Below are 16,153 nucleotides of genomic sequence, written 5' to 3' on the forward strand. Positions count from 1 at the left end.
AACAGCACAACTGGGAAACTGAATGACTGAAGCAGGAATGAGCAGGTGCAGTGATTGGCTGTCACGAAGGTGTGGCTTGAGATTGGGACTGTGATTGGTTGATTGGTGATGAGCTGGCAGTGATGAGGCGATGAATGAACGCTGCAGGTGTATAGGGGTCTTCCAGGTTGAATTTGCGCTGAAACTTCAATTACTGTATATCTATTCATAAAAAGTAATGGAAAAACATCAAACAAGTATGCTGCTATAACTATCATTGGGTATATGACAGGATTTAGGTTACATTAATATAAAGTTGATCATTCCAATTCCAAATATCAGTTATTCTGGTTAATAGTATTGTATTACTTTAGGTGATCCAGTCATAGTTTCTGTCGATGACAATTCTCCAGGTTCAGAGCTACAATGAGGTACAGCGCTTAGATTTAGTAGGTGAAAGCGTGTATTTAGAACGGCGAGAGCCAAAACAAGCATTTGGAATCAATACCTGTCTGTGCTAAAGTTAAAAGTCCACTTAAAAACCCGTACCAGCCCAGTTTTCTTCACACAGACATGATTTCTATAGACTTCCTTCATGCTTGATATTCCCACTTCCATGAACATCGTCCTTGTCCAAACTCGTCCAAACTAGCTTTTAAGACTGAGATCGCACTCATTTGATTGATTGATTTTTTAAGATTGTTTTATCTTTCTGTGAAGCACTTTGGTCTTCCTTGTGTTGTTGGAAGGTGCTATATAAATAAACTTTGATTGATTGATTGATTGATTGATTGATGAACATCGTCCTGATTGAAGCTGCTTGCGTTGTTTGGGATTACACAACTGTTGGTCATGTGATCCTCGCTGTGACGTGGACTCTTTGTTCCTGATCTCTGGGATCTTGAACCAGGGCATTAGCCGTACAGAAAACAGTCTGGAGTTTACCAAAGCCTGTGTTATTGCGTACGGGTGGTCCCTTTTGTAACTGAAGGCGTTTGATGGTCGGCTTAAATCGCCGCCGAGAAGCTTCTATTTGATGTAATTCTTGGTTTGTCTCATGAAGCAGAAAATGATTTGGGAAATGAAGATGTTGGGATCGTGGCTCAAGCACTACACTGATGTTTTGGTTGATGTTGTTTTTGTCCGGCGCAGGGGGACCACACGTGGGCCACCATGTTGGGACAAAGCGTGCGTCTCCAGCCCGTCCCCATCCAGAGCCTGTCCGAGCTGGAGAGGGCGCGGCTCCAGGAGGTGGCGCTGTACCATCTGGAGGAGAGAGACCTGGACTTCAAGATCTCCATACCCAAAGGTACAGACGAAGGTGACGTGGGAGGTCAGCGAGTGGAAGACGAAAGACGACCGAGATGACGCTGCAAACCAAACATGGGGTTAAACTTTAGGCCTGTTTTCTTCAAATCAGGATTTCATGCTTGCAATGCATTTTCCTCTCATATTTATGTCAGTGATCTTAGTTTCAAATTGATGTCTCTAAATTTAAGCCTTTTCCCTATTCACCTGCAGCACCTCGCCTTAAAATATATGAACTTTGGGAATCTGAGGACAAAATCATAACTCAACATAGGATGCAGTCGATAAAGACGGACTGAAAGGAAGATCTCTGTTACATTATCTATGCCGTGACTGAGATCTGTAGTTTATCTCATTCATCTGCTTTACTCTTTAACACTTACTCTAAAAACACCTTTTGTTTGATTTTGGGAGCTCTGTGGTGAACAGAACTGAAATAAATGATGATCAACAACTTGTGAAAAGTCACGATCTGGACATTTCATACATTATTGCGTTTCTTTTCTCTTTTCTTACTCCGAGGGGGTGTGGTGTTGTTTAGTGAACAGCTGTAAAGCCGAAACTTCTCTCTCGCTCTCTGGAGTGTGTTTGACAAAGCAGAGCAGCTTCCCATGGAAAGATCGAAACAGTTGAGATTTTAACATTTCTCTGAGTTTTTCAATGGTTAAAATCGGTCCAAGGACGACTGAGAAACATCCTGTTAAAGTCTTCAAACCAGAACCAAGGTCAATTTCAAGTTTATTTCTATAGCACATTTACAACAACCACGGCTGCCCAAAGTGCTTCACAACACAAACAAATGATAAAAAACTATGAATACACCAGGCTGTTTAAATCCACATGGGATGATGAGCGAAAGCGATCGATAACACACGGTGTTTCAAAGCGTGTCAACAATGTTGTTCTTGAAAATTGACTTGAAACTGAGCATAACTGACCACAACGTTAGTGTCCGGAGTTCATCAGAAAGGAGAGTGTTTCATAAAAAGTCCAGTTTCCTGAAACTTACAGTTGCATACAATGAAGGATTAAAGGAGCTGTCCTTGATTTTTTTATTTTCTGTTATTGGAATAAAATTTGTTTAGTCCTTTAGTATATGGTAAAAGCAGACATTTATCCAAAAAACACTGGTTTTAAAGCCTTTTAAACAGTCATAAAATGTCAGGCTAGTAGGCATATTTTACAGTGAAAGTTGTGAAACCTGGTTTAAACTCAGTCCCTGCGATGAATTTTAATGTTGTAAATGCAATAGGAAAGTTTATCTATCTATCCAACCATCCATCCATCCATCTACAAAACAGGCAATATCTCAGTTTCTAGAAAAACATCTGTGATATTGATCAAAACTAGCCTCTGTTTAGCTTAGATTTCTCTTAAACTGTGTCCACCTATGGAGAGCTTAAAGTCTCACCTTCCAAACGAGCCACAGCATGTGTCCATAGCTATAACACAAATATCATAGAAATTGGTCTGGATTGTTGGCACTCAATGTGTTAATCGCTTGGTCTCGGTTTTGGAGCTTCCAAAGAACAGATTACTGACGGATGTTTCCAGGTTCCGCTGCCGTCAAACGGAAATGATCTGATTTGCAGGGGCTGATGTATTCAAACCATTTATCGAAAGCAGAAGTTGCAGAATCCGTATCTTTCTCTCCTAAATCCCGCCCGGATGAACAGACTTGCGTGATGGTTTTTCCCACCGCCCTCCTCAGAGACCGCTCAGTCCCAAACTGCTCACTTCTGGGAAAATGGCTCCTCGTATTTGCGTTTTCCTGCAGTGATTACACGCTTATTCCCACTGCGGGTCACGTCTGCTGCAGCGGGGCAAAGAGGAAACTCATGGAACCAAAATGGACAATGTAATCTGATGTTTCCACTACTATTGTGTCCTTAGGCTGATTCACCAACAGCATGAGCGTTCAAAGTTTTATTTCATCAAAAGCTGCTTATGGAGAGCCACAGATTGGCAAGAAATGCAGTGAAACATTGAAATGGATGTGTTTCAATGCACCCACACACTTTTAGTTTCTTTACTTACAGGCTTGGAGGTTGGAGCCCCAATGCTTTGCTTGATGGCTGAGGATTTACCATCAGACTCTTTCAAAATTGTGACTAGATCTTCATGTTTTGTAAAAATACCTTTCACTCGACCTCAATATGTCAGCAACATCGTCAACTAACATTATTTAAAGATTCATTGGCATTCACTTCAGAGGCTCCAGATCTATTTTTTCTAGTTTACAACAATGGAAAAGTTTAACCAGGGGGTTTCAAAAGTGGGCCATTGCCAAACCTTATTCTAGATCCTAATTTGATGATATTTTTGATCAGGAGTATCCAAATCTTTTTCATTGGGATCCACTTATTGATGTGAACACCATGTTTGGCCTCAGATCAGTGGCCAATGCGGAGAAAGATTCAACTGTATGCATTGAGCATGGATGGATGGATGGATGGATGGATGGATGGATGGATGGGTTGGTTGGTTGGTTGGTGGATGGATGGATGGATGGATGGATGGATGGATGGATGGATGGATGGATGGATGGATGGATGGATGGATGGATGGATGGATGGGTTGGTTGGTGGATGGATGGCTGGATGGATGGATGGGTTGGTTGGTTGGTGGATGGATGGCTGGATGGATGGATGGATGGGTTGGTGGATGGATGGATGGATGGATGGATGGATGGATGGATGGATGGATGGATGGATGGATGGGTTGGTGGATGGATGGATGGATGGATGGATGGATGGGTTGGTGGATGGATGGATGGATGGATGGATGGATGGATGGGTTGGTGGATGGATGGATGGATGGATGGATGGGTTGGTGGATGGATGGATGGATGGATGGATGGATGCTATATTGTCAGATCCGAGGATCTGAAATTTGTTTGGCAGTTCAGCAGCTCCATATCAACACAGACAAGACATACAAATCTAAGAAAATTCACAAAGACATTTTAAACAATTGTCCACTCGCCATAACACACTGATTTTATTAAGCTCCTCATTTAGTTTCAGGATGGACTAATGAACAAAAGAGTTCCTCAATCTGACCTTATTAAGATGATACTTTATTGATCTCACTAAAGTGTCGCAGTGTTGCGTATTGTCATTATACATTGAAGGTTGGTCCCGAACGCATTTCTAACATCCAAATTGATGAGTTTATGAGCCTTTATCATGACTTTTACGGTCATTTTTCAGTGACACTGGCAAAGCCGAGCCTGTTAGCGAAAAATCTATAAATAGTCTTACAATCGAAGCCTTAACCACACTGTGAACCCAATCGCATTTTGAGTTTGTGGGAATATTTCTCTTCTTTCCTTCTGGAACCCTCTCTCTTTCTCTCTCTCTCTCTTGCCCTAATTTAAGTTGTCAGTCCTCTTTTCCTTTTCTGTTCTCGTTCGTCTCCTCACTTTGTTTATCTTCTCACTCTCAGCACACACTCCAATGTTTGTCTTTTCGCCGCTGCTTTGTCCGAGGTTCTGGTTCGTCCGGTCGGAGGATTCTTAAGGAAACCGTGTGTTTGTTCTGAAATCAGCGACTGCCACTTCCTGTTTCAACATATTCCATACGTTTCCAATGACTGGTGTAACAGAATGGTCTAAGTTTTCCTCATGTTCAGTCCGACACAGACACACAGAGACACATGTCCACATAAGCCTCTGCGCTCCGGGACGCTTCACAAACAAACTTTAATTTCCGGCTTCTCTGGGAGCCTGACCCGCCGTGCTGTTAACGGCTTCCAAAACACCGCCGCGCTCTCTTTATATGGACATCTTTATTCCCCTGTAGAAAAACGCCATCGGGGAAATGGTTATAAAAACAGGAAAAAGACGGGGTTTAAGTCGACTTTAACAACTTAAAAAAGCCGAGTGAGGAGGAAAGCGGACAAAAAGGACGGGAAATATTCTTCATTATTGTCTGCGTTAACCCTGTAGAGTAAATGGCACAGTGGCAACGCTAACATCTTAAAGCAAGAAGGTCCCAGGTTCCATTCCCAGGATGGAAATTAACAAAACTTATAACATTAATAACATTATATCTTTGTAAAAAACAATGTGAGCACCTCAGATAAGGTCATCTCCAATGGGGGGAAACGGGAAAAAATAGGGACAAATGGGGAACAATTGGGAACAAATTGGGGGGCGGGGTAGGGTACAAAAATTGTGAAAAAATAAATAGAAACTGAGAAACAATGGGGGGAATATGGGAAAAAAAAATAAGAAAAAATTGGGGAAAATGTGGAAAAATAGGGAAAAATTGGGAGCAATGGGGGAGGGGGGCTAGGGAACAAAAATAGTGGAAAAATGAAGTAAAATTGAGAAATAATGGGGGGAATATGAAGGACAGTATTAAGAAAAAATTGTTGAAAAAAAAAGGAAAACTTTGGGAACAATTGGATAAAAAAATAAGGAAACTTTTTGGTAAAAATACATTTTAAAAAATTGGGAAACAATGGGGACATTGTGGAAAAATCTGAAAAAATAGGGGAAAAAATAAAGTAAAATTGGGAAACAATGGGGAAAAAATTAATAACAAATTGGGGGAAAAAAAAAAAAAAATTGGAAGAATTGAGGGGACTGGGGAAAAAGGAATAATAAAGAAACATTTGGGAAAAATTGGAGAAAAAAAATAAGGAAACTTTAGAGAGAATAGGGGGGAAAAAATCAAGAGAAATTTGAAAAATGTAGGGGATTGGGGACAATAGGGGAGTATTAAAGAAAAATGGGGGAAATTGGGGGAAATAATAAAGCAGAAATTGGAAAAGTGTGGAAGTGCTTTTTCTGCCCTTTTGTCGTCTGTCCAGGCTCTTATTGAGCGACAAATCGATGTAAATGAATATTTCCAATACAACTTCATCATCGTCATTGAGAAACTCCCCTAAAAATATTGAGATATTCATTTTTGTCGACCTCTGAGCCTAAGTACAAATGGAGCCACGGTTTAATTTCCTTTGATGGCAGTGGCCTTGGTTCTTCTTGGTGTTTTGTGTGTCCAGCTGCGAGGTCATGAAGAGAGTCCATCTAAACAAACAAAGCCGCCTCCTCCACACATGCCTATTTTCAGAGTCAAGGAGAAACTTCTACTGAAAGAAAGGAACAGGAAAAGGATATTATTGGTCGGATTCTTTTTGAGGCGTTTAGAATTAACTCAAAGCTATAGGGACTTTTTCTGTTAAATATAGTAAACCCAAGAAGAGCTGGACTCAACCAGGAATAAACTGTGCCTTATCATGATCTAAATCAAGAACACATGGACAGACACTGCAGACCGGGAGCTCGTGTCAAGAACAGCACTAAACCTGGTCTAAGCGAGCCTGGAGATCAGAAGGTAGCAGGTTAAACAGGACATCAACACCTGGAGAAGTTTCCCAGAAGCAATATCTGATCTTAAACATCTTTGTCTTTCCCTTATGTTTGACCCTAATACATGTGACCTTTCAAACTGACCTCCAAACTTCTCCCAGAAGCTCGGTTTCCCACAAAAAACTTGAAATTCGGATGCTGTAAGCGCGTCTTTGTCTTGTCTCTTGTCTAACCGAGCCCAGATGTTGAAATTTTCACAGTGCATTGTTTTGAAATTCCCTGTAATTTCCCGCAAAAGTTCTCTAACAAAAGAACCTCTTTTTTTGTTGTTGCAGAGACACGAAAGAGGAGAAAGTCGATACGCAGAAAGTTCGACTCGTTTTCCAAGGAGAAGAAAGAGCGAGGTGAGAGTCCACTCTGTAACAATGGGGTCTCCAGAGACGCTTTATGAGAGCTGGGCTTTGTGTTCCAGGGATTTCAATGGTTTCCTGTTCGTACGAATCGAAATATACCACAATGACACACAACCACAGCCAACGTCAGGCCGCGGAAACCTTACCAAGAGACTGACCATAACACATTCTCTTTAGCTCCTACGTTTATCGTTTGCGCAACTAGATGGTGGGTGAAGTGTCTTGACCAAGGACACAACGAACCCACGAGCTTCCGATCATGAGACGACCCGCTATAGAAAATCAAATAAGTGAAATTAAACCATAAATTGCAACCTGGCTCTATCCAGTATTTAGATTTCGTTGCTGATACTACAGTGTGTTTGACGGGAGTCCACTGTGACCAAAGTGACCAGAGTATTCAGCCTATATCAAGGGCAGCAGATCAAAGTGTATACGGCGTAGAAGGCCAAAGATCAGTGGTGCAGTGCAGTTAAACATTCACCCGGGATTTTAAGAGACTTTATTTAGGCTTGGAACCTTAAAGGGACTATACAGAGTTTAACATGTTAAAACTTAGTATTTTCCTCCCCCTACATGTTCCAGCCATGTCCAACTGCCTTTAAAATCCTGCACTGTCACTCAAAAAGTTGCTATTTCGTGTCCAAAGTGTTAATATAGAACCTGCAGTTACGCATAAGACCTGAGGTGGCAGTAGTGAGTATAAAATGAAAAACTTGCGTCTAGTCTCTGTAAAGGTGCATTATGCAACTTTTTATGTGGAGAAAAGTTTATATTTGTGTCTATCTGACCTTGTAGTGACCCAGCGGCTGCATGAGTGGTCATTGTGACGCCTTCAGTGGTCTCAACAGGATCAACTGTTATGTAGGTTTTCTGGTGAGAGCAGAGAAAACCTTCCAAACGATTGATCCAGGAAAGTCCTAGAGGCCACTGTGATGGAAATAAAGGTGTCCTACTGACGACTCATACAGATGCTGCGTCACTACAAGGTCAAATAGACACAAATATGCACTTTATTTTCCAAATAAAAAGTTGCTTAATGCACCTTTTAAATTGACTATACAGAGTTTAAGAATGTTAAAATTCAGTATTTTCCTCCCCCTACATGCTCCATTATTGTGTAGAATGAGCCCAGACCTGTTCACCACAACTGCCTCTAAAATCCTCACTCAAAAAGTTGTTACTACGTGTCCGAAGTGCCGTCATGCACGAGCTTGATATACAGTATAAACTGCAGTTATGCCTAAGACCTGAGGTGGCAGTAGTGAGTATAAAATGGCTAACTTGCATCTAGTCCCTTTAAGGTTAAAAATAGACACAAATATAAACTATTTTTACTCATATAAAAGTTGCAGAGTGCACCTTTAATGCCAGCTCTGTCTCAAAATATTTTTTTTGTTTTTGTTTTTTTGATTCTGTGGAATTATGAAACTTACAGAAAAAAGTACCATCACTGGATAACGTGTGTGCCAATTCAACAAGAAGCCTGAGGGCCCCACTGATTTATATAGTTTATAGATAAGCCTGTGGTAAAATATGTTGGTCATTGGTACTTTGTTGTGTTTCGTGGCTAAAGCTATTATTATCCGACATATTTCTAAATTGACTTGGACGTTTGTGATCTTTTCCAGGCTTCTAAAACAGTCTTAGCATCTTAGCGCCGACAGCTAGCATCCATCTCCCAGTGTTTGCCTTTGTTTATGTAGCTCAAGTGGTTGGAGCTCCCTGACTCAGCCGTGCATTTCTTCTCCCCTGTGTTGTTTAGTCAGTGACACAAACTCCCATGATTCCTCAGACAGACCATGACCAACTGTTACTGTAACAGCTCAAGGCCGGACAACAACAGTTGACAACCAGAACAACCAGAACTTGTAGTGAGACGTCACGGGGGTAGTTTGTGATGTACAGCTGTTAAAGGGGATGTCAGCAAAGCCCTTTTTCTTTTGTTCACAAGACAAATATGAACAAAGCTTCTGACTCTCTATCTCTCAGTCATGCACCAATAACTTCTGTCAATCCCTCATTCCTCCTGCCTAATCCAGCCGTGGCGAGAGCCAAGGGGGAATGCAGCCAGCGCACAGTGTACCGCGGCGGGTCGATTAGCGGGGTTAGCGTTAGCCGACCTAAGCTCCTATAAGGTTTGGCCCGAACGTATAGATAGGACTTAGAGAGATGAGAATAGGAACATCTCTTTATGAGCATCCAGGGGTCACATGGCGTTGGCTGAGACGAATCTGGACATTGTTTTGATCGATGCTGTACATTCTACAAGAGCAACACATAAAAACTGATGCTGTTGCGTTTTGTACAAGGGTCTGGACCTTCACAATTGAGCGCCATTATCAGGTGGGAGGTGAACTCCTTTGAAACTATTGAATCTGATTTTTTCTAGTGACGTAGTAGTATGTAATGCGCTCGAGTGAGTGAAGCAGCTATCATAACTCTTCGGGGACATTCCTTGCTTATTCCAAGACTTCAATTTTAATTTCTGGATATTTGGGAGCTGAGCCAGGACGGATTGAAGAGCTTCCTTTTACTTTCGTATCCGCCACCATTGCCAAACTACAACCAGCAAATGCGGCGCAAATGCTTAACATCACCTACAAGCCCCGCCTCCCCCGCTCGCTGAATAGGCTGAAATTCAACCGATGTAACGCGGCCACTGAGATCAGACCCAGACGTACATGTAGGATAATTGACCGGAGTTTCTGGATGGCTAAGGCCAGGCTACTGTTGTGGTGATCAAGCCAATAAATGTATTCTCTAAGGCTGTGGTTCTCACATTGTAGAGTCTGTTCTCAACTGGACCCACCATCACCCCAGGATGACTAGCCCTGATCCAAATAAGAATAACATTTTTCTTTCTCAATCTTAGATTAGAAAAGCGAAGACTAAGCGCTCCTTTTAGTCAGTGTAGTAAGTTTATTGAAGCATAAAATTCGGGAAAGGCATTTCAAACCACAGCTGCTGTTGCTTTGCCTTCTCTTTCAGACACTGATTCACACACTCACACTCATCACCCGCACATGTGCAAGCAAATACATTGACAATAAACAGGAATTAACCGCATCAATCAACTGTGATCCGTGTTAGGAGTGTGCGCACTGAAAGCCTTCAGGCGACTGGAGAAAGCAGTGGTGCACCCTTGTTTGTACACAAGATACCAACTTCGTCTTGAGCGGCGCTGTTGTTCGCCAGCAAGGTTTGCCGGGTCTGGGCAGCCAAACCATTGACAGTGGATTGCGCCAAACCCTCCCAAAAATATCTGAAAACCACGGAAAACCCGCGGACATACGGCGCGGCTGGAATTTTCAATATTGTTTACTAGTTAAGAGAGCCCATGTGCTCCTGCGATGATGAGAAACCGCCCCTACCTTCCTCCCTTATTGAAAAAGCAGCTTACAGAGCCTTGGATTTTCCTTCGAAATAGTGATTTTGAACCAAAATAAGATAGAAACAGTTTGACATTGATTACCGCAAGGCTTAAAACCGCGGACAGTTTTTTTCACCCGCGGAATGGCTTTAAAAACCGCCCAATGACCTGGCAACCCTGTTCGCCAGGCAGAAGATCGGGCCAAATAAGTGCAAACTGAAGCTGTCATGGTTCTGTCCATTTGTGTTCTGTTCCCCCTTGGTTTTGTTTAGTGTTCTAGTCTGTTCTTGTCCGTTGTTTTATTTTGACCTGTCTGTTCTGTCCTTGTGGTTTTGCTTTGCTTCCCCTGTGTTGACCACCTGTCCCGCCCTAATGTGTTTCACCTGTTCCCTGTTCCTTGTGTATTTAGACCCCTGTGTTTTCCCTTGTCTTTGTCGGATCATTGTCTTGGTTTGAGTCTGTGTCTGTCTGTGTTTATCTACACCTGCTTGAGTCTTGGAATTTTTAAATGTATTTTGTGGCAGTTTGCAATTGGGTCCTCACTCCACCATCGCACCTTCAGCTGTAACAGAAGCATATGTTCAAATATCAAAATCTTACTGAAGGTTGCAGCTGTCCCCTCCTGGAACTGCCACCTTAACGTGGTGGAGGGGTTTGAGCGCCTGAATGATCCTGGGAGCTCTGTTGTCGGGGGCTTCGTGCCCCTGGTAGGGTCTGCCATGGCAAACAGGTCCTAAGTGACGAGTCAGACAAAGAGTGGTTCAGAAGTCCCTTATGGGAGACCAACAGGCCCGGGTTGGAATGAGGCTGTCCTTCCGTGGACCCACCACCTGCACGAGGAGCCATAGGGGCTGGTGCAGTGTGATATGGGCAGCTCGAACAACTGCCCCCACGATGGATGGATGGATGGATGGAGGCAATTAAAAGATTACTACTAGTTTAAAGCAGTACTAAGTAACATGTTTACCTCAATAAATCCTTTCCGTAGTCCCTGTGGGGGTAATACAAGTGTTTATGGGATGATTGGATTTCATCTCCCCCTGGTGCCTCTGGCCAGAAAACCATGTTTGCAACTTGACTGCCACCGGTCCGGAGAAAGCAATACACACAAATAGAATCACTAAGAAGAAGCTAACATGCTAACAGGTAAAGCTAACTGCGGGCTAACGTCACTTTAAAACGTATTTACAGCCAAGTTTGAGTGAAAAAAAACATTTCCCTTGTATAATTGGATGCACAGTAACCCTCTGTCCCTTCACCTTTCCTGTCAGTGTAGTATTTAGTCTCCAAGACAATTAATAAGTTAAAAAATTGTAACTTGCTACTACACCTGCAGTTGCGCTTATGACCTCTAGGGGGAAGAGTTACTTAGTACTGCTTTAAACATGCTCAATTGACCAGTTCTTCAACCCCTGATGTTTAGAATGCAGAGGAAACATTAAGACAAAGATAAAGTTTACATTAACCATACTAGAGTCGTCCTGTAGCGCGTCCTGTATCCTGTGCTAATAATCCACGATAAATTTTATTGTATACACTGTCCCGCGGTTCACCCTGGGGACATCCAGTGTGATGTAACCACGGCTCTTTACCTTCATGCAGCTGTTCAAAAAGAGGCCCATAGTAGAGTCCCTACAGGAGGAAAGCAGAAAACAGCCTGGGAACAATAAGCTTTGGGCAGCGGCTCGTGTTTGTTTTCCTGTCTGTGCCTCTCTGTAATGAAGTCTCTATAGGGTTTGGACAAACAAACCACGGCTAAATGGCTTCAAGGACTGCAGGCCGCGAAGATTTGTGTGACCCTGACTAAAGCTTTTTGCCTCAAAAGTAGAATTAAGAGGACGGGACGGGCTTTTAAATCAGGTTTCTGGCCTCATATCGGTGAATTAGACTTAGGAAAAGACCATAAACATAATTTACTGTGCGCGGAGTACTCTTTACGCGTGTCCTGAATGCAAAACGACGCACAAGGGTGATTCATTTATCGACGAAACCGCGTCACGCCGCTATAACTGGTTTAAATCGGGCCCTTGCTGAGAGTTGACGCTGCCGCAGAGAGCTTTAAACCGTCTTTAAACAAACAGAGGATGATGCACTTACAGCTGGCACCGAGCTCATCCAGGAGCCTTTTGTCCTGCCAGCTCGCTCTGCGTCAGGCTCTACTGTCGATGCAAGACGCACAGACTAAACCAGGAACAAAAACACAGGACGACCTATTTGTGGCTGTGTACTCGCTGTTTGCAGGCTGAATCTATAGACAAAGAAACTCGAACATTTCCCAGTGACACAGTGTGAGAAGAGCCTCATAGGATCTGTTAAATCCACTGCCAGAGGAACAGGCCTGTGCTTTGTCCAGAGATTAAACAAGTCGAACAGTTATATGAACGTAAAGTGGTCCTATCCTGCAGCCTGGATTTGTTTGAATTATAGCTGTGGGATCACTGCAGCCGCATCAATCAGAAAAACACTTTCAAGACGGGATGAAAATACGACGTGAAGTGAACGCGAAGTGACCCCGTGGAGAGTTTGTAAGAGGAAGAGTTATTGGGGAGTCTTGGACCAAACAATAAGCCACAGATTATCTACAGAGCAGGCATACGATACAATATTGATCTAAAACAGCTGAAACTAAATATGCTGCAGTTTCACTTCCTGATTGTCCAAGGTGAGCTCTTTATAAGCCACTCCCACCCCCTCCCCTTTGCTGGGCAGCCGTTTTAGAGGAAAAATAGTAGGGATGGATACAGACGGCATCTCTGGAATGGCCCATATATGGTCATGTTTGAAAACAGTTAAGGGGGAAAACTTTTTAAAAAATCTAAACTTTCTTTAATTATTCAAGAACTGCTTTAACAAATGATGAATTATGAATATAGTTTCTACTAAATAAAGATACAAAGACATGGGGAAGAGCAAAGTGGTTCAACAGCCCATAAATACATAAAAAAAACGGAGAATGCTAACATGATGCGACATGTTAGCATCGAGCTAATGCTAACGGTTAGCTAGCGCTAGCAACAACTGCCGTTTTTTCACTTCTACTGAACAATCTGCTGTGAGAAAATATCCATATGGACTCGATTTACACTTGACTTTATTTGTATGTGATAAATAAGTTCATATTCCACCAGAAAATGTCTAAAAAGAGACAAAAATTGTGTTTCCCAAAAGATTCTATTTCCCCCCTTGGCGAAGCCACGCCCCCTTCTATGACGAGATGCCGTCTGTATCTATTCACAAACGACTTTAACAAACACTGAATTTTGAATATAGTTTTCCACTAAATAAAGATACAAAGACATGGAGAGGAGCAAAGTGGTTCAACAGCCCATAAATACATAAATAACGGAGAATGCTAACCTGATGCTACATGTTAGCATCGGGCTAATGCTAACAGTTAGCTAGCGCTAGCTACAACTGCTGTTTTCTCACTTCTGCTGAACAATCTGTTGTGAGAAAATATCCATATGGCCCGATTTACACTTGACTTTATTTATGTGTGATGAAAAAGTTCATATTCTATGGCTAAAGGTAGTATCGGGCCGATACCGCATGCTTCATAATCGTACTCCGTCCCGATACCAGAAACCTGACGTGTGGCCAGCGCTCCTACAGGACGGAGGACAACATAGAAAAACGTCGTGCTTGGCCTGTGTGGCTGTAGTAAAGACATGGCAGATTCAAAGATTACTCAAAGAGTGGCTCGAAACACAGCTCCAGGTCTGTTTTTGATGAGAACATTGTAACATGGCAGGAGGATATAAACAGTCAAACCCCCCCATTTAAAAATCTGTGTCATGTACAGATATGAGGAGCCATTCCATTACATACATATAATAGACTTGTTTGCGTGCGATCCATATGTGCGTAATGTAAGTGCATGCATGTTGTGTGTCCAGGGGGGCTCTTCTCTCATGTGAGTTACTATATACATACAACTGGATTTTCAGTTTTCAAGTTCTCCCATCATGCAACAGTCATACCACCTAGATCAGGGGTAGGCAACTTTGTGTCATGGAGGGCTGATTTTCTTCATTGCCAAAACACCAAGGGCCGAAACTCACAATTTTAGCCCAAAGTAAAGCACCTTTTCTCTACAAATGTAAGATTTGCTTGTAATATATGACCTAATGGGGTGTTTTGCTGGGAAATCTGGAAATATTGACAGTATTATCCACATTTTAGAGTCCTTTTCATGTATTTGGTCTCTGATTTATGAATAAATGTTCCTTCAAAATTCTCTTGGGGGCCAAAGGTTTTATGCTGGAGGGTCGAATTTTGCCCCCGGGCCTGACGTTGCCTACCCCTGACCTAGATCTTGGAGGTTATGCAATGTAATTGTCAAAACAGTCGCCAATAATACTTAAAGGAGGGTATTATGCAAAATGACCCTTTTAGAGCTCTTTACCATGTTACAAAGTTGGGTGTTTTTTTTTCCTTTTTTACTCTTTATTGAAACAGCTGTGCAGTGAAGGGGAGCAAGAGATGGGGGTGAGGGGCTTACCATTGAGAATATGTGAAAACCAGGAAGTGATATTTCAGATGTTTTAGATAAATATTGCATTTTCTAACCAACAAAGTGTAGCATAGTGACAAAAATGTGTTTGAGGTTATTACCAAATACCTGCGAAAAGTAGATTACCCGCTCTTGACAGTGATGGAACCACGTTGGAATGATCCAAGGCTGTGGAGCTACCGTTCAGTCCTTGCTGGAGCTTTGGGACAGTGGGTAGAAGAGTGAGGGACTTATCCAGGAGGGTCTGGAGGGTGTCCACAAGAGACTCAGGTACAGATGTGGTCAGCTATATCTGCTTCCCGTCCTATTTGTCAGTCATTAATTGAATTGTGAACCTTTCCTCTTCATTAGCTGCTTGTCCGATTGGTCGAGGGTGATCTTGTCCCCTTCGCAGCGTGTGGCGGTCTGGGTCTGCGCGCTCGGCTGTGGCACACTTTAGTTAATGCTGAATAAGCCCCATCAGACCGCGGTTATTCTCAGCGCCGTCAATCCTGTCTTTAAGTCCGCGCAGGGAACGGCGCCAGTCTGCGAACTCTGACCCCCACAGGTGTGCACGGAGGAGTGTGCACGAAGGGGAAATACACGTGGGAATCTCCTGTCCATGTGCTCCATTCACAGGCGACCGAGTTCAAGCTACGATACAGGATTAATCGGCTCTAAACGTTGTTATTCTTTAACCTGTTGCGCTCAAAGGGTCCATTTCTGAAGATGGCAAACCTTAAAGGAACAGGCCACGGTTTTTCCATACGGAGACCTGTTACCTGAGCTTAGACGAGTTGATGTGTACCTTTCTGGTCTTTCTGCGCGTGCTCAGTCATGCAAAAAGACTTGGGCCCCCGTCCGAAACCAGTAAATTGGTAAGAGGTTTTATGCCAAGCCGGATGTGCGTCAGCGTCCGCCATGACAGTTAGGAAGTAGTTAGGGAAAGAAGCCTCAATGCTAACCATCATTTTAGCATAGTGACCTCTAGTGGTCCCTTACCGGCGATTAGGAGCTATGTGCCGTCCCATAAGCCAATCCCCCCACCCCTCTTGGCCCCACCCTCGAGTGATTCATGCGCAACCACTGTTGATTGACAGGCGCACATTTAATACTAAAATATAAGATTCTGCACAAGCCAAACTTTATAAGTGACAAAATACATGTTGTCATCGCCACAGCTCAATCACATGACAGTGTGTTAAAGAACCGCCTCAGTAAATGGTTTTAATGAAGGCAGTTTGTGCTTTTGCTTTCATTTAGTAGAAACT

At 42.8% G+C, this 16,153-nt stretch overlaps 1 protein-coding gene across 2 annotated transcripts in view; it reads left to right on the plus strand.

Moving 5' to 3' along the window:
• Positions 1-16,153, plus strand: part of arhgap36 (Rho GTPase activating protein 36) — a 93,642-nt gene that overhangs the window by 49,559 nt on the left and 27,930 nt on the right. For both annotated transcript variants that reach the window (XM_079579913.1, XM_079579914.1), the window contains exons 2-3: positions 1,132-1,288; positions 6,940-7,008. In XM_079579913.1, coding sequence (XP_079436039.1) covers positions 1,132-1,288; positions 6,940-7,008 — 226 coding nt within the window. The remainder of the gene's footprint in view (positions 1-1,131; positions 1,289-6,939; positions 7,009-16,153) is intronic.

Source organism: Gobius niger (assembly GCF_951799975.1).
Source record: "Gobius niger genome assembly, chromosome: 21".
Taxonomy (NCBI): domain Eukaryota; kingdom Metazoa; phylum Chordata; class Actinopteri; order Gobiiformes; family Gobiidae; genus Gobius; species Gobius niger.